Genomic DNA, 21,926 nt, shown 5'->3' on the forward strand with positions numbered 1-21,926 from the left:
GACTGCCGGCACCCGTGGTTGAGAGGTCGTGCGAGGTCGTGAGAGGTCACCAAAGAGTCGTAGCGCCTTTCTGGTTGCCGCTGAATTTTCAACGTGTTAAAAATTTTGCCGACCTACCACGGGATGCCGGCTGTCGACTGTAAAGGTCCCTTAAGTGGGACCGGCCCTTTACTCCAGCACTTTGTGTGTTTTTATATATAAAGCTATACGGTGGCACAGCGGGTAGAGCTGCTGCCTCACTGCACCAGAGACCCAGGGTTCGATCCTGACTACGGGCACTGCCTGTACAGTGTTTGTATGATCTCCCCGTGTACGATCTCCCCGTGACCTACATGGGTTTTCTCCGAGATCTTCGGTTTCCTCCCACGCTCCAAAGACGTGCAGGTTTGTGGGTTCATTGCCCCAAGTGTGTAGGGAGTGGATGAGAAAGTGGGATAATATAGAACTAGCGTGAACGGGTGATCGATCGATGGTCGGCATGGACTCGGTGGGCCGAAGGGCCTGTTTCCACGCCCTATCTCTAAACCAGTGGTTCCCAACCTTTTTTTGGCCATGCCCCACCTAATCACCTCTAAAATCCTGATCCCCCCCCCCCCCATGTGGTGATATATAATTCTTATCATTTAAAAAGTGAACTCCGTTTCAGCTGAAGAAGCTTAAAACGCCAATACCTTGGTTTAAACAAGCTTCAAAAGAACATGGCATCCATGAAAAAGAAAAATGAAATAATCAAAAGACAGTTAAAGTTCTGAGCAAGAAATTACTAAAAAATTGTAAAAAAAAAAGGTGGTATTAAAATTGTTGGCATAAGAGGCAGAACAGGTGACCGTTCATCATGGACAGCGGGTATGAAACCAAGTTTTAAATATTCCTCTGAATACTGACGAACTTTCTTCCCGCTTGCACTACTCATTTTAGCACGAGCAGACAAAGAAATAATTCTCAGAAAATGGATTGCTTTCCCTTGAGAGAAAACGGAGGAAATAGATATTATAAGGGTAACTTAGCAAAAGCTCTTTGAATCGCATTTAACCATATAACCATATAACAATTACAGCACGGAAACAGGCCATCTCGGCCCTACAAGTCCGTGCCGAACAATTTTTTTTTCCCCTTAGTCCCACCTGCCTGCACTCATACCATAACCCTCCATTCCCTTCTCATCCATATGCCTATCCAATTCATTTTTAAATGATACCAATGAACCTGCCTCCACCACTTCCACTGGAAGCTCATTCCACACCGCTACCACTCTCTGAGTAAAGAAGTTCCCCCTCATGTTACCCCTAAACTTCTGTCCCTTAATTCTGAAGTCATGTCCTCTTGTTTGAATCTTCCCTATTCTCAAAGGGAAAAGCTTGTCCACATCAACTCTGTCTATCCCTCTCATCATTTTAAATACCTCTATCAAGTCCCCCCTTAACCTTCTGCGCTCCAGAGAATAAAGACCTAACTTGTTCAACCTTTCTCTGTAACTTAGTTGTTGAAACCCAGGCAATATTCTAGTAAATCTCCTCTGTACTCTCTCTATTTTGTTGACATCCTTCCTATAATTGGGCGACCAAAATTGTACACCAATACTCCAGATTTGGTCTCACCAATGCCTTGTACAATTTTAACATTACATCCCAGCTTCTATACTCAATGCTCTGATTTATAAAGGCTAGCATACCAAAAGCTTTCTTTACCACCCTATCTATATGAGATTCTTAGTTGTTGGATTGAATTGGATTTCTAAATCCAATTCAATAAATAAGGTTCTCCCATGACCTCGCGCGCTTCGTGCGACGTGCATGAAGAGTGATGGCGCGGTGATTATGTAATAACTACACAATAAAGACCTTTTTTACCCCCAAAAAATTATCTATTCAAAATAACATCTGAAACATAAACTACATATGTTTACCTGATGGAAAATCCAAAAAAATTAAAATCGAAAATTTGGACCCAGACCTCCTCAGTCGCGCTCAGTTGCCCCCCTTAAAAATCAAATTGCCCCCCTGTGGGGTGTATGCCCCACGTTGGGAACCACTGCTCTAAACTCTCCAGTTTAGTTTAGAAATAAGGAACAGAAACAGGCCCTTCAGCCCATCGAGTCACACCGACCCCGAACACTAGCCCTATGCCACATACCAGGGTCAATTTATAATTTTACCGATGCCAATTAACCTACAAACCTGCACGTCTTTGAAGTGTGGGAGTAAACTGGAGCACCCGTGGAAAACCCACACAGTGAGAACGTGCACACTCCCTACAGACAGCACCCGTGGTCAGGATCGAACCTGGGTCTCTGGCGCTGTGAGGCAGAAACTCTACCGCTGCGCCACCGTGCCACCCTAAACCTCTACACCAAGTGTAGGCCGGACTGGGTCAGGAGGGGGGGGCACAAAATGGTGGAGTAACTCAGCAGGACAGGCAGCATCTCTGGAGAGAAGGAATGGGTGACGTTTCTGGCCGAGACCCTTCTTCGGATGGAATATCGGCTCCCTTGCCCTTTCATAAGAAATAGGAGTAGAATTAGGCCATTTGGCCCATCTAGTATCCTCCGCCATTCAATCATGGCTGATCTATCTCTCCCTCCCAACCCCATTCTCCTGCCTTCTCCCCATAACCTCTGATACCCATACTAATCAAGAATCTATCTATCCCTGCCTTAAAAATATCCACTGACTTGGCCTCCACAAAAGAATTCCACAGATTCACCACCCTCTGACTAAAGAAATTCCTCCTCGTCTCCTTCCTAAAAGAACGTCCTTTAATTCTGAGGCTGTGCCCTCTGTTCCTGGACTCTCCCACTAGTGGAAACATCCTCTCCACATCCACTCTATCCAAGGCTTTCACTATTCTGTACATTTCAATGAGGTCCTTCCTCTCATCCTTCGAAACTCCAGCGAGTACAGGCCCAGTGCCAACAAACGCTCATCATATGTTAACCCACTCATTCCTGGGATCATTCTGGGACCCTCTCCAGAGCCGGCAGGCACATCCTTCCTCAGATACAGGGCCACAAACTGCTCACTATATGAGAATGTGAGATCCTGTATGAATGAGGCTGATCAACCAGCTCCAAGCTCACTCGCCTGAGTGAGTCCGAAGAAGGGTCTCTACCTGAAACATCATCCATTCCTTCTCACCAGAGATGCTGCCTGTCCCACAGAAACATAGAAACATAGAAAATAGGTGGTGGAGTCGGCCATTCGGCCCTTCGAGCCAGCACCGCCATTCAATGGCCGATCATCCAGAATCAGTACCCCGTTCCTGTTTTCTCCCCACATCCCTTGATTCCGTTAGCCCTAACAGCTAAATCTAACTCTCTCTTGAAAACATCCAGTGAATCGGCCTCCACTGCCTTCTGTGGCAGAGAATTCCACAGATTCACAACTCTCTGGGCGAAAAAATGTTTCCTCATCTCAGTCCTAAATGGCCGACCCCTTATTCTTAAACTGTGTGTGACCCCTGGTTCTGGACTCCCCCAACATGGGGGACATTTTTCCAGCATCTAGCCTGTCCCAATCCCTTAAGAATTGTATATGTTTCTATAGGATTCCCTCTCATCCTTCTAAATACCAGTGAATGTGAGTCATAGAGTGATCCAATGTGGAATCAGGCCCAGCTTGCCCACACCAGCCAACACGTCCCAGCTACACTAGTCCCACCTGCCTGCGTTTGCTCCATATCCGCAGAGAAGGTTCACCAGACTGATTCCTGGGATGTCAGGACTGTCTTATGAAGAAAGACTGGATAGACTTGGTTTATACTCTCTAGAATTTAGGAGATTGAGAGGGGATCTTATAGAAACTTACAAAATTCTTAAGGGGTTGGACAGGCTAGATGCAGGAAGATTGTTCCCGATGTTGGGGAAGTCCAGGACAAGGGGTCACAGCTTAAGGATAAGGGGGAAATCCTTTAGAACCGAGATGAGAAGAACTTTTTTCACACAGAGAGTGGTGAATCTCTGGAACTCTCTGCCACAGAGGGTAGTTGAGGCCAGTTCATTGGCTATATTTAAGAGGGAGTTAGATGTGGCCCTTGTGGCCAAGGGGATCAGAGGGTATGGAGAGAAGGCAGGTACGGGATACTGAGTTGGATGATCAGCCATGATCATATTGAATGGCGGTGCAGGCTCGAAGAGCCGAATGGCCTACTCCTGCACCTAATTTCTATGTTTCTATGTTTCTATGTTATCCCTCCAAACACGGCCTATCCATTCGATCCATTCCTCCAGCATTCTGCGTTTAAAACCAGCGTCTGCAGTTCCTTCCTGGATGAATTTAATTTCATGTAAGTTGTTTTCCCCGGGCGCGAGGATTGGACTCATCTTCCACCTGAGTGATCTGTGGGCTTTGGCTGCTGATCCCCTCACCTAACCACTGCTCCAGCAGGCCTTGTTCGTTGGGAGCTGCCTGTGGGTAGCGCTTATGTAAATGCTCAGATCCAGCCCAAAGTAGATAATCCCTCACTTATGCATCTGTAGGGCACTGTATGTATCCAGGAAGTGGATTATGAAAGAGGGATAGCATAGAACTAGTCGATCGATGGTCGGCGTAGACTGGATGGGCCAAAGGGCCCGTTTCAAGGGTGCATCTTTAAACTAAACCCTGCCACCTTCAGTCATCATTCACTGTAGGACAGGTACGTGGATAGGACAGGTTTAGAGGGATATGGGCCAAACACGAGCAGGCGGGACTAGTTGGCCGGCCCAGGCATGTTGGGCCGAAGGGCCTGTTTCCACGCCGTATTACTCAATCACTCTATAGGGGGGAACGAGATCAGCTTGCTGTCATATGCTGAGAGAATGGAGCGGCTGGGCTTGTACACTCCGGATTGGAGTTTAGAAGGATGAGAGGGCATCTCATTGAATCATATAAGATGGTTATGAGTTTGGACACGCTAGAGGCAGGAAACATGTTCCCGATGTTGAACCAGGGGCCACACAGTTTAAGAATAAGGAGTACGCCATTTAGAAGGGAGACGAGGAAACACTTTTTCTCACAGAGTCTGTGGAATTCTCTGCCTCAGAGGGCGGTGGAGGCCGGTTCTCTGGATGCTTTCAAGAGAGAGCTAGGTAGGGCTCTTGAAATTAGCGGAGTCAGGGGATATGGGGAGAAGGCAGGAACGGGGTACTGATTGGGGATGATCAGCCATGATCACATTGAATGGCGGTGCTGGCTCAAAGGGCCGAGTGGCCTACTCCTGCACCTATTGTCTATGGTGTTGCAGGTAGACCACAAACAGGCAGCGTGCTGGAGTAACTCAGAGGCCTGGGGAATGTGTCGACTGGGCTTGTATTCACTGGAGTTTAGAAGGATGAGAGGGAATCTTATAGAAGCATATAACATTCTTAAGGTATTGGACAGGCTAGATGCAGGAAAAATGTTCCCGATGTTGGGGGGAGTCTAGAACCAGGGGTCAAACACAGTTTAAGAATAAGGGGTCAGCCATTTAGGACTGAGATGAGGAAATACTTTTTCACCCAGAGAGTTGTGAATCTGTGGAATTCTCTGCCACAGAAGGCAGTGGAGGCCGATTCACTGGATGTTTTCAAGAGAGAGTTAGATTTAGCTCTTGGGGCTAACGGAATCAAGGGATATGGGGAGAAAGCAGGAACGGGGTACTGATTTTTGCACGAGAGCACTGCACTGTATCTCTAAACTAAACCAAACTAAACTGGTGGTCGGGTCCGAAGAAGGGTCTCGACCCGAAATGTCACCCATTCCTTCTCTCCTGAGATGCTGCCTGTCCCGCTGAGTTACACCAGCGCTTGTGTCTATCGTCGCTTTAAACCAGCATAAGTTTAAGGTCACAAATGATAGGAGCAGAATTAGGCCATTCGGCCCGTCAACTATACTCCGCCATTCAATCATGGCTGATCTTTCTCTCCCTCCTAACCCCGGCTTCCTCCGGCCTTCTCCGGCATAACCCCTGACACCCGCACTAATTAGAGTTGCAAGGAGTCCCGTATTAGCTGGGACATCCCGTATATTTTGGGTTAAATTGGTTTGTCCCGTACACGGGACCGTCCTTGTCCCGTATTTGACCGCTGCTACTCGGGTCGAGGGGACTGTCGGGTCGTCCGGCCCCCGCCTCACCCGTCCCGACGTAGTGCAGCCCGTGGAGTGCAGCAGCAGCACCTCGCCTGTGGCCCCGTTGGTCGATCAGCAGCCCGGCCTAGCTGCCCGACCTTCGGACCTTCGCTTACCGCCGACACCACCACCACCTTCTCACGGCCGATCATCGGTTCACGAGTTGGACGGGGCGCCGGACTTTGCGCGCGACACCCCCCCGGGCCAAAACTCCTCAGCTGGCCCGCCGGCTGGACTTTGTGTACAGTCCAGCACTCATCATTCACCCAGCCACGGCCCAGTCGGTCAACGAATTGCCGTCAGGGAATCTGTCCCGTAGTTTGACCTTATGTCCCGTATTTGGGAGTGTGAGAATGTTAGCCACCCCAGCACTAATCAAGAATCTATCTATCTCTGCCATTTCTCCCTGCACCACTCTGCCACTCCTGACATGCCTTGCAAACAGGGAATTAAAAGTATAATTCACTATCCCCGGCTAATAAGTTTCTCCGTGTGGACAGGAAGAAAGAGGAAGAATGACGAGGTCGTATACTTTGCTGTTTTAGACGCACAAATCAAATATCGTGTTCACGAGGGCCTTAAATAAACCAAATAATAGGCATTCACTGCGACATTGTGGATCAGAGTCAGTCATAGGTAGACACAAAAAGCTGGAGAGTAACTCAGCGGGACGGGCGGCATCTCTGGAGAGAAGGGACGGGTGACGTTTCGGGTCGAGACCCTTCTTCAGACCTCCATCACAGTCGTAGAGTCGTACAGCCTTCGGCCTACCTTGCCCACGCCAACCAGCATGCCCCATCTATACTAGTCCCACCTCCTGCGTTCGGCCCCACATCCCGTTAAAGCTTTCCTATCCATGTACCTGTCTGAGGGTCCTAGATGCTGCCTGATCCGCTCAGAAACCCTGGCCATTTTGGTGATGTCTCCAGTGTAAACTAGCTCCTGAAGTTCCTTCCAGCACTACATGTCTCTTAAAATCTACCTCCCCCCGGCAGCTCGTTCCATGCACCCGCCACCCTCTGTGTGTGTGCAAAAAAGTTACTCGATAGACAATGGACAATAGGTGCAGGAGTAGGCCATTCGGCCCTTCGAGCCAGCACCACCATTCAATGTGATCATGGCTGATCATCCCCAATCAGTACCCCGTTCCTGCCTTCTCCCCTGACTCCGCTATTTTTAAGAGCCCTATCTAGCTCTCTCTTGAAAGCATCCAGAGAACCGGCCTCCACCGCCCTCTGAGGCAGAGAATTCCACAGACTCACAACTCTCTGTGTGAAAAAAGTGTTTCCTCGTCTCCGTTCTAAATGGCTTACCCCTTATTCTTAAACTGTGTGTGTGGCCCCTGGTTCTGGACTCCCCCAACACCGGGAACATGTTTCCTGCCTCTAGCGTGTCCAAACACCTTAACAATCGTATATATGTTTCAATGAGATACCCTCTCATCCTTCTAAACTCCAGAGTGTACAAGCCCACAGCCGCTCCAGTCTCTCAGCATATGACCGTCCCGCCATCCCGGGAATTAACTTGGTCAACCTACGCTGCACTCCCTCAATAGCACTTCCCATTAGATCTTTACCCCTCTCACCTTAAACTTATGTCCTCTGGTCTTCCGATTCCCCGACTCTGGCCAGTGCAATCTGTGCGTCTACCCGATCTATTCCCCTCGTGATTCTAAGGGCAGTCACGGTGGCCCAGCGGTAGAGTTGCTGCCTTACAGCGAATGCAGCGCCGGAGACCCGGGTTCGATCCCGACTACGGGTGCTGTCTGTACGGAGTTTGCACGTTCTCCCCGTGACCCGCGTGGGTTTTCTCAGGGATCTCCGGTTTCCTCCCACGCTCCAAAGGCGTACAGGTATCGTGGTGTGATCTAGTGCCTCTTGTATCTAACCTGTGCAATCCCTTCAGAATGGTACATGTTTCTATGAGATATCCTCTCATCCTTCCAAATTCCAGTGAACACAAGCCCAGTTGACCCTCGTTCCCCGCCCCCTCTCACCGCGGGGGGAAGAGTAGCGCGCTCGTTCTCACTGCGGGGGGAAGAGTAACGCGCTCGTTCTCACCGCGGGGGGAAGAGTAGCGCGGAATAACGCCCTTGCTCTCCCGCCCCGCCAGGTTCTGCGAGGTGGCGAAGGAGAATGGCATGGACATTTTCCGGGTGTTCGACTCACTGAACTACCTGCCCAACATGATCCTGGGCATGGAGGCTGCGGGCAACGCTGGCGGGGTGGTGGAAGCTGCCATCTCCTACACTGGGGACGTCTGCGACCCGCTACGCACCAAGTACTCGCTGGATTACTACCTGGCGCTGGCCAAGGAGCTGGTGGCTGCCGGCACCCACATACTGTGCATCAAGGTAAGGGCACAGTGCCACACACACACACACACACACACACCGCACACACACACACACACACACACACACACACACACACGCGTCACACACACACACACACGCACACACACACACACACACACACACACACACACACACACACACACACACACACTACACACACACACACACACACACACACACACACACACACACACGCACACACGCACACACACACACACACACACACGCACACACACACACACACACACACACACACACACACACACACACACACACACACACACACGCACGCACACACCCACACACACACACGCACACACACACACACACGCACACACACACACACACACACGCACACACACACGCACACACACACACACACACACACACGCACACACACACACACCCACACACACACACACACACACACACACCGCGTCTCACACACACACACACACACGCACGCACACACACGCACACACGCACACACACACGCACACACACACTGTTATGTGTGTATGTATGTGTGTGTGCGTGCGTGTGTGTATGTGCGTGTGTGTGTGTGCGCGTGTGCGTGTGTGCGTGAGCGTGCGCCTGTGCGTTAGCGTGTGCACGTGTTGGTGTGCATGCATGTGTGTGTGCATGTATGCGTGTGCGTGTGTGTGTGTGTGGAGTCTGCACGTATTCTCCCCTGACACAAAACGTCACCTATTCATGTCCTCCAGAGATGCCGCCTGACCAGCTGAGTTATTTAGGGGAGGGGGGAGGGGGGGCACACAGTGTCCACCGATTCTGCGCCTACCACGATCCCCGCACACTAGCGCTATCCTACACACATTAGGGACAAATTTACCATTTTACTGAAGCCAATTAACCTACAAACCTGCACGTCTTTGGAGTGTGGCAGGAAACGAGAACCAAAGTCCACGCAGGTCACGGGGAGAACACGCAAACTCCGTACAGACAGCACACGTAGTCAGGATCAGACCCAGGTCTCTGGCGATCATCGCTGGTCGGCAAGGGCTCGTCGGGCCGAAGGGCCTGTTTCCCTGCTGTACGACTCGATGATTAAGGATGTGCTGGCTCTGGAGAGGGCCCAGAGGAGGTTTACAAGAAAGATCCCAGGTTAACATACGATGAGCGTTTGTCGGCACTGGGCCTGTACTCGCTGGAGTTTAGAAGAATGAGGGGTCACCTCATTGAAACGTACAGAATAGTGAAAGGCCTGGATAGAGTGGATGTGGAGAGGATGTTTCCACTAGTGGGAGAGTCTAAGACCAGAGGGCACAGCCTCAGAATTAAAGGACGTTCTTTTAGGAAGGAGATGAGGAGGAATTTCTTTTGTCAGAGGGTGGTGAAACTGTGGAACTCATTGCCACAGACGGCTGTGGAGGCCACAAGTCCGTGGATATTTTTAAGGCGGAGATAGATAGATTCTTGATTAGTGCGGGTGTCAGGGTTTATGTGGAGAAGGCAGGAGAATGGGGATAGGAGGGAGAGATAGATCAGCCGTGATTGAATAGAAACATAGAAACATAGAAAATAGGTGCAGGAGTAGGCCATTCGGCCCTTCGAGCCTGCACCGCCGTTCAATATGATCATGGCTGATCATCCAACTCAGTATCCTGTACCTGCCTTTTCTCCATACCCCCTGATCCCTTTAGCCACAAGGGCCACATCTAACCCCCTCTTAAGTATAGCCAATGAACTGTGGCCTCAACTACCTTCTGTGGCAGAGAATGACAGAGTAGACATGATGGGCCGAATGGCCTAACTCTACCTCAGTAGACGACCCAGTCTGTAGTGTATTCTTTCCCTGTCGCTGCTAGCTGGCTCAGATCCTGATATAATTTCCCGGGCAGCAGCAAAAGAGCTGATTGATGGGGCTATTGTATTATTTAAACTCTGTTTTCTCAAGGAGACACCTACATCAATATGGCAATTAAGATGGTTAGCATGAAAAATTCATCACTTCTCACTGCACGCAGCAGAGACGATAAAAAACGGCAAACTGAAACAAGCCCGTGGCAGAGAAACATAGACAATAGGCGCAGGAGGAGGCCATTCAGCCCTTCCAGCCAGCACCGCCATTCAATATGATCACGGCTGATCATCCACAATCAGTACCCCGTTCCTGCTTTCTCCCCATATCCCTTGATTCCGTTAGCCCTAAGAGCTAAATCTAACTCTCTCTTGAAAACATCCAGTGAATTGGCCTCCACTGCCTTCTGTGGCAGAGAATTCCACAGATTCACAACTCTCTGGGTGAAAATGTTTTTACTCATCTTAGTCCAAAATGGCCGACCCCTTATTCTTAAACTGTGTGTGACCCCTGGTTCTGGACTCCCCCAACATCATAGAAACATAGAAAATAGGTGCAGGAGTAGGCCATTCGGCCCTTCAAGCCTGCACCGCCATTCAATCTGATCATGGCTGATCATCCAACTCAGTATCCCATACCTGCCTTCTCTCCATACCCCCTGATCCCTTTAGCCACAAGGGCCACATCAAACTCCCTCTTAAATAGAGCCAATGAACTGGCCTCAACTACCTTCTGTGGCAGAGAGTTCCACAGATTCACCATTCTCTGTGTGAAAAATGTTTTTTCTCATCTCGGTCCTAAAGGATTTCCCCCTTATCCTCAAACTGTGACCCCATGTCCTGGACTTCCCCAACGTCGGGAACAATCTTCCTGCATCTAGCCTGTCCAACCCCTTAAGTATTTTGTAAGTTTCTATAAGATCCCCCCTCAATCTTCTAAATTCTAGCGTGTACAAGCCGAGTCTATCCAGTCTTTCTTCATATGAAAGTCCTGACATCCCAGGAATCAATCTGGTGAACCTTCTCTGTACTCCCTCTATGGCAATAATGTCCTTCCTCAGATTAGGAGACCAAAACTGTAAGCAATACTTAAGGTGTGGTCTCACCAAGACCCTGTACATCTGCAGTAGAACCTCCCTGCTCCTATACTCAAATCCTTTTGCTATGAATGCTAACATACCATTTGCTTTCTTCACTGCCTGCTGCACCTGCATGCCCTCTTTCAATGATTGTTGTACCATGACACCCAGGTCTCGTTGCATCAGGTGGGATTCAGTAACATTGGGTGGGAAGCGCGACCAAACCGGAAACGGGGGCCGCGCGGAGGTCGAGTGAGTGACGTGAAGTTCGAGCGAAGTCCGCGGGAAGTTCGCGCGTGACGTACGGTGTCAAGACGCTGCATACGGCGTCGAGGCGGCTGCGGGCCGGCAGGCCGTTGCCGTGCGGAATTTTTGAACACGGTCAGTTTTTCAGAAACCTCGCGCGATGTCGGGACCAGCTCCGCACAACTCCATACGGCTTCGGCGATCGAAGTGGGACCGGTCCCCGCGAGGCCTTACGGCTCCAGCGACCACGTTAGGTCGCGCTTGCCGCATGCTCGTGGAATAGGCCCTTAACTCTCTCTTGAAAACATCCAGTGAATTGGCCTCCACTGCCTTCTGTGGCAGAGAATTCCTGGGATGGCGGGACTGTCATATGCTGAGAGAATGGAGCGGCTGGGCTTGTACACTCTGGAGTTTAGAAGGATGAGAGGGTATCTCATTGAAACATATAAATAAGATTGTTAAGGGCTTGGACACGCTAGAGGCAGGAAACATGTTCCAGATGTTGGGGGAGTCCAGAACCAGGGGCCACACAGTTTTAGAATAAGGAGTAAGCCATTTAGAACGGAGACGAGGAAACACTTTTTCACACAGAGAGTGGTGAGTCTGTGGAATTCTCTGCCTCAGAGGGCGGTGGAGGCCGGTTCTCTGGATGCTTTCAAGTGAGAGCTAGATAGGGTTTTTAAAAATAGCGGAGTCAGGGGATATGGGGAGAAGGCAGGAACAGGGTACTGATTGTGGATGATCAGCCATGATCACATTGAATGGCGGTGCTGGCTCGAAGGGCCGAATGGCCTACTCCTCCACCGATTGTCTATTTGTGTCGACAAGCGACAAAGTGTGGCCCGTACACCAAACATCTAATGGCTGAGGGGCGAAATAAAGCCGATTTCATCCAGAATCGTGACAGCGTAATGAACTGCGGGAGAGGTCGCTAGTGCATGAATAATATTCCAGCCCTCGAGGCCTCTGCTGTTTTCTAAAACTCTCCAAATATTTCTAACAACGATAATATACTGTCCCCTGGTGCTCCTGTGAGTCTTTGAATAAGAGATGTGTGAATGTGTACAGGGCAGCACGGTGGTGCAGCGGTAGAGACCCCGGTTCGATCCTGACCACGGGCGCTGTCTGTACGGAGTTTGCACGCTCTCCCCGTGACCTGCGCGGGTTTTCTCCGGGTGCTCCCATTTCCTCCCACACTCCAAAGACTTTCAGGTTTGTAGGTTCATTTGTCTTAGGTAAAAATTGTAATTTGTCCCAATTGTGTTTGGGATAAAAACATAGAAACATAGACAATAGGTGCAGGAGTAGAGGCCATTCGGCCCTTCGAGCCTGCACCGCCATTCAATATGATCATGGCTGATCATCCAACTCAGTATCCTGTACCTGCCTTCTCTCCATACCCCCTGATCCCTTTAGACACAAGGGCCAATCATTAATGTATATTGTAAATAGTTGGGGTCCCAGCACCGAGCCTTGCGGCACCCCACTAGTCACTGCCTGCCATTGTGAAAGGGACACGTTAATCCCTGCTCTTAGCCACAGGGGCCACATAGTGCTGGTGTATGTGGATCGCTGGTCAGCACGGGCACGACGGGCCGAAGGGCCTGTTTCCACACTGTACCTTTAAGGTACAAAGTCTAAAGCAACGATCTAGGGTGGCACGGTGACGCAGCGGGTAGGGCCAGAGACCCCGGTTCGATCCTGACCACGGGTGCTGTGCGCACGTGCGGAGTTTGTACCTTCTCCCTGCGACCCGCGTGGGTTTTCTCTGGGTGCTCCGGTTTCCTCCCACACTCCCAAAGACGTGTGGGTTTTGTAGTTTGATTGGCCCTCTGTAAATTGCCCCCTAGTGTGTCGGGAGTGGATGAGAAAGTGGGGTAGCATAGAACTGGTGGGATCGATGGGTGCCACGGACTCGACGGGCCGAAGGGCCTGTTTCTCGCGCTGCATCACTAGACTAAACTAAAGCTAGAGTGTAGAAACAAAGAACTGCAGATGTTGGTTTATACCAATGATAGACAAAGTGCTGGAGTAACTAACAAGTAAACTGGACAAGGGAGAGCCAGTGGATGTAGTGTACCTGGACTATCAGAAAGCATTTGATAAGGTCCCACACAGGAGATTAGTTGGCAAAATTAGTGCACATGGTATTGGGGGTCGGGTATTGACATGGATAGAGAAGTGGTTGGCAGACAGGAAACAAAGAGTAGGGATTAACGGGTCCCTTTCAGAATGGCAGGCAGTGACTAGTGGGGTACCCGCATGGCTCGGTGCTGGGACCACAGCTTTTTACAATATACATTAATGATTTAGATGAAGGCATTAAAAGTAACATTAGCAAATTTGCGGATGACACAAAGCTGGGTGGCAGTGTGAACTGTGAGGAGGATGCTATGAGGATGCAGGGTGACTTGGACAGGTTGGGGAGTGGGCAGATGCATGGCAGATGCAGTTTAATGTGGGTAAATGTGAGGTTATCCACTTTGGTGGCAAGAACAGGAAGGCAGATTATTATCTGAATGGTGTCAAGTTGGGAAAAGGGGAAGTACAATGAGATCTGGGGGTCCTTGTTCATCGGTCAATGAAAGTAAGCATGCAGGTACAGCAGGCAGTGAAGAAAGCCAATGGCATGTTGGCCTTCACAACAAGAGGAGTTGAGTATAGGAGCAAAGAGGTCATTCTGTAGTTGTACAGAGCCCTAGTGAGACCACACCTGGAGTATTGTGTGCAGTTTTGGTCCCCTAATTTGAGGAAGGACATTCTTGCTATTGAGGGAGTGCAGCGTAGGTTCACCAGGTTAATTCCCGGGATGGCGGGACTGTCATATGCTGAGAGAATGGAGCAGCTGGGCTTGTATTCACTGGAATTTAGAAGAATGAGAGGATATCTTATAGAAGCATATAAAATTATTAAGGGATTGGACACGCTAGATGCAGGAAACATGTTCTTGATGTTGGGGGAGTCCAGAACCAGGGGCCACAGTTTGAGAATAAGGGGTCGGCCATTTAGAACTGAGATGAAGAAATACTTTTTCACCCAGAGTGTTGTGAATCTGTGGAATTCTCTGCCTCAGAAGGCAGTGGACTCAGTGGAGGATGTATTCAAAAGAGAGTTAGATAGAGCTCTTAGGGCTAACGGAATCAAGGGATATGGGGAGAAGGCAGGAACGGGGAACTGGTTGTGGATGATCAACCATGATCACATTGAATGACGGTGCTGGCTCAAAGGGCCGAATGGCCTACTCCTGCACCTATTGCCTATGTATTTAAGTTTCTATGTAACTCAATGGGTCAGAAACATAGAAATTAGGTGCAGGAGTAGAGGCCATTCGGCCCTTTGAGCCTGCACTGCCATTCAATATGATCATGGCTGATCATCCAACTCAGTATCCTGTACCTGCCTTCTCTCCATACCCCCTGATCCCTTTAGCACCAAGGGGCCACATCTAACTCCCTCTTAAATATAGCCAATGAACTGTGGCCTCAACTACCTTCTGTGGCAGAGAATTCCACAGATTCACCACTCTCTGTGTGAAAAATGTTTTTCTCATCTCGGTCCTAAAAGATTTCCCCCTTATCCTTAAACGGTGATCCTTTGTTCTGGACTTCCCCAACATCGGGAACAACCTTCCTGCATCTAGCCTGTCCAGCCCCTTAAGGTCAGACAGCATCTCTGGTGGAAAGTTATAGGTGATGAACCCTGGTCTGTGGTGCTGTAAGGCAGCAATTCTACCTCTGCGCCACCATGCCGCGTGTGGCCCTTCGACCCGCTGAGCTTGTGCTAACCCCCGGTTACACATTCAACTGGAGCATCGCGTTCGATTCGATGCAACTCAAAAGATCGGAGGCCACAGTTTTGAAAACGTTAACATTGGGAGTCGCAGCGGGACTCAGGCACGGGGACGTGGCGCAGCGGTAGAGTTGCCGCCTCACAGCGCCAGAGACCCCGGTTCGATCCCGGCTACAGGCGCTGTCTGTCCACAGTTGTGGGCGGGTGGGACTGGTATAGATGAGACATATTGGTCGGCATTGGGCAGATTGGGCCGAAGGGCCTGTTTCTACACTGTGTGACTCTATAAGGGTGCTGCTATAAATATAATACATGTATTTACACCTACAATGGGCTCTGTGCCTGCTGGCCTTGTCCGCTGACATTTGCCCTCTGACCTGCACTGTGTGAACTGTGTCTGTTGACCTATGCACTCTGACCTGCACTGTGTGAACTGTTTGTTGACCTGTGCCCTCTGACCTGCACTGTGTGAACTGTGTCTGTTGACCTATGCACTCTGACCTGCACTGTGTGAACTGTGTCTGTTGACCTATGCACTCTGACCTGCACTGTGTGAACTGTGTTTGTTGACCTGTGCCCTCTGACCTGCACTTTGTGAACTGTGACTTTTGACCTGTGCACTCTGACCTGCACTGTGTGAACTGTGTCTGTTGACCTGTGCCCTCTGACCTGCACTTTGTGAACTGTGACTTTTGACCTGTGCCCTCCGATCTGTGACCTCTAACCTCTGTCCACTGACAACTACCCCTGACCTGTGCCTCCCCCTGCAGGACATGGCGGGCCTACTGAAGCCCACGTCGGCGAGGCTGCTGGTGGGCTCGCTGCGGGACCGCTTCCCGGAGATGCCGCTGCACATTCACACCCACGACACGGCGGGGGCAGGAGTGGCCTCCATGTTGGCCGCGGCCGAGGCCGGAGCAGACGTGGTCGATGTGGCCGTGGATGCCATGTCCGGCATGACCTCCCAGCCCAGCATGGGGGCCATGGTGGCCTGCACACAGGGGACGGAGCAGAACACAGGTAGGTCACCCCTCACACACTCACTCCCCTACCCCCCCTCACTCCCCCTCCCCTCCTCCCCCGCCCTCCCCTCAATCCCCCTCCCCCCCTCCCCCCCCCCCCCCCCCCCCCCCTCCCCTCATTCCCCCTCCCCTCACTCCCTCCCCCCCCCCTCCCCTGACACTCCCTGGATAGAGTTGCTGCCTCACAGCGCCAGAGACCCGGGTTCGATCCTGACCACAGGTGCTGTCTGTACGGAGTTTGCACGTTCTCCCTGTCCGTTTTCTCGGGGGGGGGGGTCTATCTTTGTTGCAAACCAGCATCTATCTGCAGTTCCTTCAAACACAGCAGGTTGTATACATTACCTGACAGCCTGGTTAATGTTAATGACTCTGACAGAAAGCTCTCATCGTAACCGCATGTCTAAACACTCTCACCTGAAAGCCATTTAGTTCTCAAGTCGTCAGAGTATTGTGACAGTCTACCCAAATGATTGCTTCAGATATCTCATTCATTCCCTCGCGCTTGGCACCTCTTCCGACGTGCAGCTCAGCAGATGGGCTCCAATCGGTCAGAGGCCGGGCTAAGGCAACTCTGTCCAAACAGTAGAAACATAGAAACATAGAAAATAGGTGCAGGAGTAGGCCATTCGGCCCTTCGAGCCTGCACCGCCATTCAGTATGATCATGGCTGATCATCCAACTCAGTATCCCATCCCTGCCTTCTCTCCATACCCTCTGATCCCCTTAGCCACAAGGGCCACATCTAACTCCCTCTTAAATATAGCCAATGAACTGGCCTCAACTACCCTCTGTGGCAGAGAGTTCCAGAGATTCACCACTCCCTGTGTGAAAAAAGTTTTTCTCATCTCGGTCCTAAAAGATTTCCTCTCTATCCTTAAGCTGTGACCCCTTGTCCTGGACTTCCCCAACATCGGGAATAATCTTCCCGCATCTAGCCTGTCCAACCACTTAAGAATTTTGTAAGTTTCTATAAGATCCCCCCTCAATCTCCTAAATTCTAGCGAGTACAAGCCGAGTCTATCCAGTCTTTCTTGATATGAAAGTCCTGCCATCCCAGGAATCAGTCTGGTGAACCTTCTCTGTACTCCCTCTACGGCAAGAATGTCTTTCCTCAGATTAGGAGACCAAAACTGTACGCAATACTCCAGGTGTGGTCTCACCAAGACTCTGTACAACTGCAGTAGAACCTCCCTGCTCCTATACTCAAATCCTTTTCAGACACGAGGAGGTGCCAACAACTAGGGCGCCCAGAGAACCGGAGGTCAGAGGTTGAAGGTGAGAGGGGAAAGGTGACGAGGAGCTTTGATGTCCTCCCCCACCGTAATCATTGTACTAGTTTCACTGTCGTCCTGTCGACTTTCACCGTCTGCATGCACCCGTTATCACCTTCCCCGCAGCCAACAACGGACCATTGTGGGCTCGTCGTCGCTTTTTTGCATATCTTTCATTCAAGGAACAGGTGAGTTTTCGGGGGCTGAGACCCTTCTTCAGACCGAGAGTCGGGGGGAGAGGGAGACGAGAGATACAGGAGGCACAAAGGGGATAAATGAATGAAAGATATGCAAAAATGCGACAACGACAATCAAGGGAAAGTGGAGCCCACAATGGTCCATTGTTGGCTGTGTTTGGGGGGAGGGAGGTGATAACGAGCGCGTACAGACGGTGATACTCAACTGGGGTGGGGCGGGTCAGAGGTTATCACCTTTCACCCCTTCACCTTCGACCTATGTCCTCTGATTTTTGATTCCCCTTCTCTGGGTACAAGACTCGGTACATTCACACATTCACGCTCTCTGCTATTGCCACTGTCACAATGGTTTACGACTGTTAGAATTAACTTATCAACAGTGGGGATAAAACGTGAATGGTGGCAGAGGGAACCATTAAATGATCTGCTCTCTAATTTATCCCTAATCAGGTGTAGAACAGAAACATATCGCCAAGGCCTTGAATCAGACTCACTAAAGCATACAATGCTTTTTTTGTTGGAAAGGTTAGAATCATAGATCCACGCTGCACATGGGGGAGGAGGCCATTTGAGTTACAATTCCTTGGGCATGTTCTTCAAGTAATCCCATTTCCCATAGTTACATAATCCTCCTCAATAGTGTGGGGAGGGGTTGCACGGTGGCGCAGCGGTAGAGTTGCTGCCTCACAGCGCCAGAGACCCTGGTTCGATCCCGACCACGGGTGCTCTCTGCATGGAGTTAAGTTATGCCCCCTGTCCCACTTAGGAAACCTGAACGGAAACCTCTGGAGACTTTGCGCCCCACCCAAGGTTTCCGTGAGGTTCCCGGAGGTTTTTGTCAGTCTCCCGACCTGCTTCCACTACCTGCAACCACCGGCAACCACCTGCAACCTCCGGGAACCTGCCTTCTCTCCATATCCCCTGATCCCTTTAGCCACAAGGGCCACATCTAACTCCCTCTTAAATATAGCCAATGAACTGTGGCCTCAACTACCTTCTGTGGCAGAGAATTCCACAGATTCACCACTCTCTGTGTGAAAAATGTTTTTCTCATAGAAACATAGAAACATAGAAATTAGGTGCAGGAGTAGGCCATTCGGACCTTCGAGCCTGCACCGCCATTCAATATGATCATGGCTGATCATCCAACTCAGTATCCCGTACCTGCCTTCTCTCCATACCCCCTGATCCCCTTAGCCACAAGGGCCACATCTAACTCCCTCTTAAATATAGCCAATGAACTGGCCTCAACTACCCTTTATGGCAGAGAGTTCCACAGATTCACCATTCTCTGTGTGAAAAAAGTTCTTCTCATCTCGGTTTTAAAGGATTTCCCCCTTATCCTTAAGCTGTGACCCCTTGTCCTGGACTTCCCCAACATCGGGAACAATCTTCCTGCATCTAGCCTGTCCAACCCCTTAAGAATTTTGTAAGTTCATCTCGGTCCTAAAGGATTTCCCCCCTTATCCTTAAACTGTGTGACCCCTTGTCCTGGACTTCCCCAACATCGGGAACAATCTTCCTGCATCCAGCCTGTCCAACCCCTTAAGAATTTTGTAAGTTTCTATAAGATCCCCCCTCAATCTTCTAAATTCTAGCGAGTACATGGCCTACTCCGGCACCTATTTTCTATGTTTCTATGTCTATGTTTCTAACACAAAAAGCACTGGGGCAACTCAGAGGGTCAGGCAGCATCTGTGGAAGGGAACGGGCTGGCAGCAATTAAATAACCAGAACAGAAACGCCAAATACCCATTCACTCCACAGATGCCGCCCGACCCTCTTGAGTTGAGACTTGAGGTTTTAAACTTTAGGAACAGGCCCTTCGGCCCACCGGGTCCGTGTCAGCCAATGCTCAACCCATACACTAGTGCTATTCTACACACACTCGGGACAATTTGCAATTTTTACCGAATCCCAATCACCTACAAACCTGTACGCCTTTGGAGTGTGGGAGGAAACTGGGAACAACAGGTGAAATCCCACGCAGGGTCACGGGGGAGAACGTACTTTTGTTATTTTTTTGTTGGGGTATGTGTGTGGGGGGGTGGGGGTGGGGTGGGGTGGGGTGGAGGGAGGGGGTAACTTTTAAACTCTCTCCCTGCACGGGAGACCCGACCTTTTCTTTGTCGGGTCTCCGTTGTCGTTGGGGCTGCAACGAGGAGCGGCCTCCAACAGGAAGACCGGGGGCTCTGGTGCCGACTACTCACCTCACCGTCGCGGAGCTGGCCGAGTCCAGAGCAGGTGGAGCGGTGGTGGAGCGCTGCTGCGGCCCGACCTCCGGAGATTCGGAGGCTGCAACTGCGGGTCTGGCGGACGGCGGCACCGGGAGCCCGCGGGTCCCTGGGGGGAGACCGCTTTTCAGGGCTCCCGCAACGGCGACTTCTCCCGCCCGAGTTGCGGGGTTGAAGAGCTCCTGGAGCGGGGCCTGACATCACCGCCCCGCGCGGCTTGGAATGGCCACGGGACTCTGCGAGCGCACGCCGGGGGCTCCAACATCAAGACCCGGTGTGCGACCTCGCACCACCCGGCGTGGCTTTAATGGCCGCGGGACAATCGCCAGCGCCAGCCAGGGGCTTTGACTTTGACTCTGACATCGGGGGGGGGGGGGGGGGGGGAGAGTGCAGTGGAGAGATACGTTTTTTTGGCCTTCCATCACAGCGATGTGATGTTTATGTAAATTATGTTGTGTCTTGGGTCTATTTGTTTGTAATGTATGGCTGCAGAAACGGCATTTCGTTTGGACCTCAAGGGGCCCAAATGACAATTAAATGTATCTTGTATCTTGTATCTTGATCTTCTACAAACTCCGTACAGACAGCACCCATAGAAACCAAATTTCGTTTGAACGTCATTTGAGGTTCAAATGGCAATAAATGGTATTGTATTGTATTGTATTGTGATCAGGATCGAACACGTGTCTCTGGAGCTGCAAACACTGTAAGGCAGCAACTCTACCGCTGGGCCACAGCCACAGAATTGTGTTTAACCCCCTGCAGGCATCGACCTTGACAAGGTTAGTGACTACAGCGAGTACTGGGAGATGACCCGGCAACTCTACGCACAGTTCGACTGCACGGCCACCATGAAGTCGGGGAACTCGGACATCTACGAGAACGAGATCCCTGGCGGGCAGTACACCAACCTCCACTTCCAGGCCTACAGCATGGGCCTGGGCAACAAGTTCAAGGCCGTGAAGAAGGCCTACACCGAGGCCAACATGCTGCTCGGTGACCTGATCAAGGTGAGGACACACGGGTCATGCCACTGACCTGGCATGAAGGGCCGAATGGCCTATTCCTGCCTCGCTAGAAGTTAGAAGATTGAGGGGGGATCTTAGTACAGCCTAGTATAGATTAGTCTAGCCTAGTACAGTTAAGTCTAGCCTAGTACAGTTAAGTCTAGCCTAGTACAGTTAAGTCTAGCCTAGTATAGATTAGTCTAGCCTAGTATAGATTAGTCTAGCCTAGTACAGTTAAGTCTAGCCTAGTACAGTTAAGTCTAGCCTAGTACAGATTAGTCTAGCCTAGTGCAGTTAAGTCTAGCCTAGTGCAGTTAAGTCTAGCCTAGTACAGTTAAGTCTAGCCTAGTAGTAGTCTAGCCTAGTGCAGTTATGTCTAGCCTAGTACAGTTAAGTCTAGCCTAGTACAGTTAAGTCTAGCCTAGTACAGTTAAGTCTAGCCTAGTACAGTTAAGTCTAGCCTAGTACAGTTAAGTCTAGCCTAGTACAGTTAAGTCTAGCCTAGTAGTTAGTCTAGCCTAGTACAGTTAAGTCTAGCCTAGTACAGTTAAGTCTAGCCTAGTACAGTTAAGTCTAGCCTAGTACAGTTAAGTCTAGCCTAGTACAGTTAAGTCTAGCCTAGTACAGTTAAGTCTAGCCTAGTACAGTTAAGTCTAGCCTAGTACAGTTAAGTCTAGCCTAGTACAGTTAAGTCTAGCCTAGTACAGTTAAGTCTAGCCTAGTACAGTTAAGTCTAGCCTAGTACAGTTAAGTCTAGCCTAGTACAGTTAAGTCTAGCCTAGTACAGTTAAGTCTAGCCTAGTACAGTTAAGTCTAGCCTA

General features: G+C 50.4%; 1 protein-coding gene across 1 annotated transcript in view; it reads left to right on the top strand.

The window, feature by feature from the left end:
• Positions 1-21,926, top strand: part of LOC129694371 (pyruvate carboxylase, mitochondrial-like) — a 538,031-nt gene that overhangs the window by 507,857 nt on the left and 8,248 nt on the right. Inside the window, exons 15-17 of the mRNA XM_055631071.1 lie at positions 8,196-8,436; positions 16,145-16,394; positions 20,864-21,108. Of these exons, the coding sequence (XP_055487046.1) occupies positions 8,196-8,436; positions 16,145-16,394; positions 20,864-21,108 (736 nt within the window). The remainder of the gene's footprint in view (positions 1-8,195; positions 8,437-16,144; positions 16,395-20,863; positions 21,109-21,926) is intronic.

Source organism: Leucoraja erinacea, unplaced genomic scaffold (genome assembly GCF_028641065.1).
Source record: "Leucoraja erinacea ecotype New England unplaced genomic scaffold, Leri_hhj_1 Leri_63S, whole genome shotgun sequence".
Taxonomy (NCBI): domain Eukaryota; kingdom Metazoa; phylum Chordata; class Chondrichthyes; order Rajiformes; family Rajidae; genus Leucoraja; species Leucoraja erinaceus.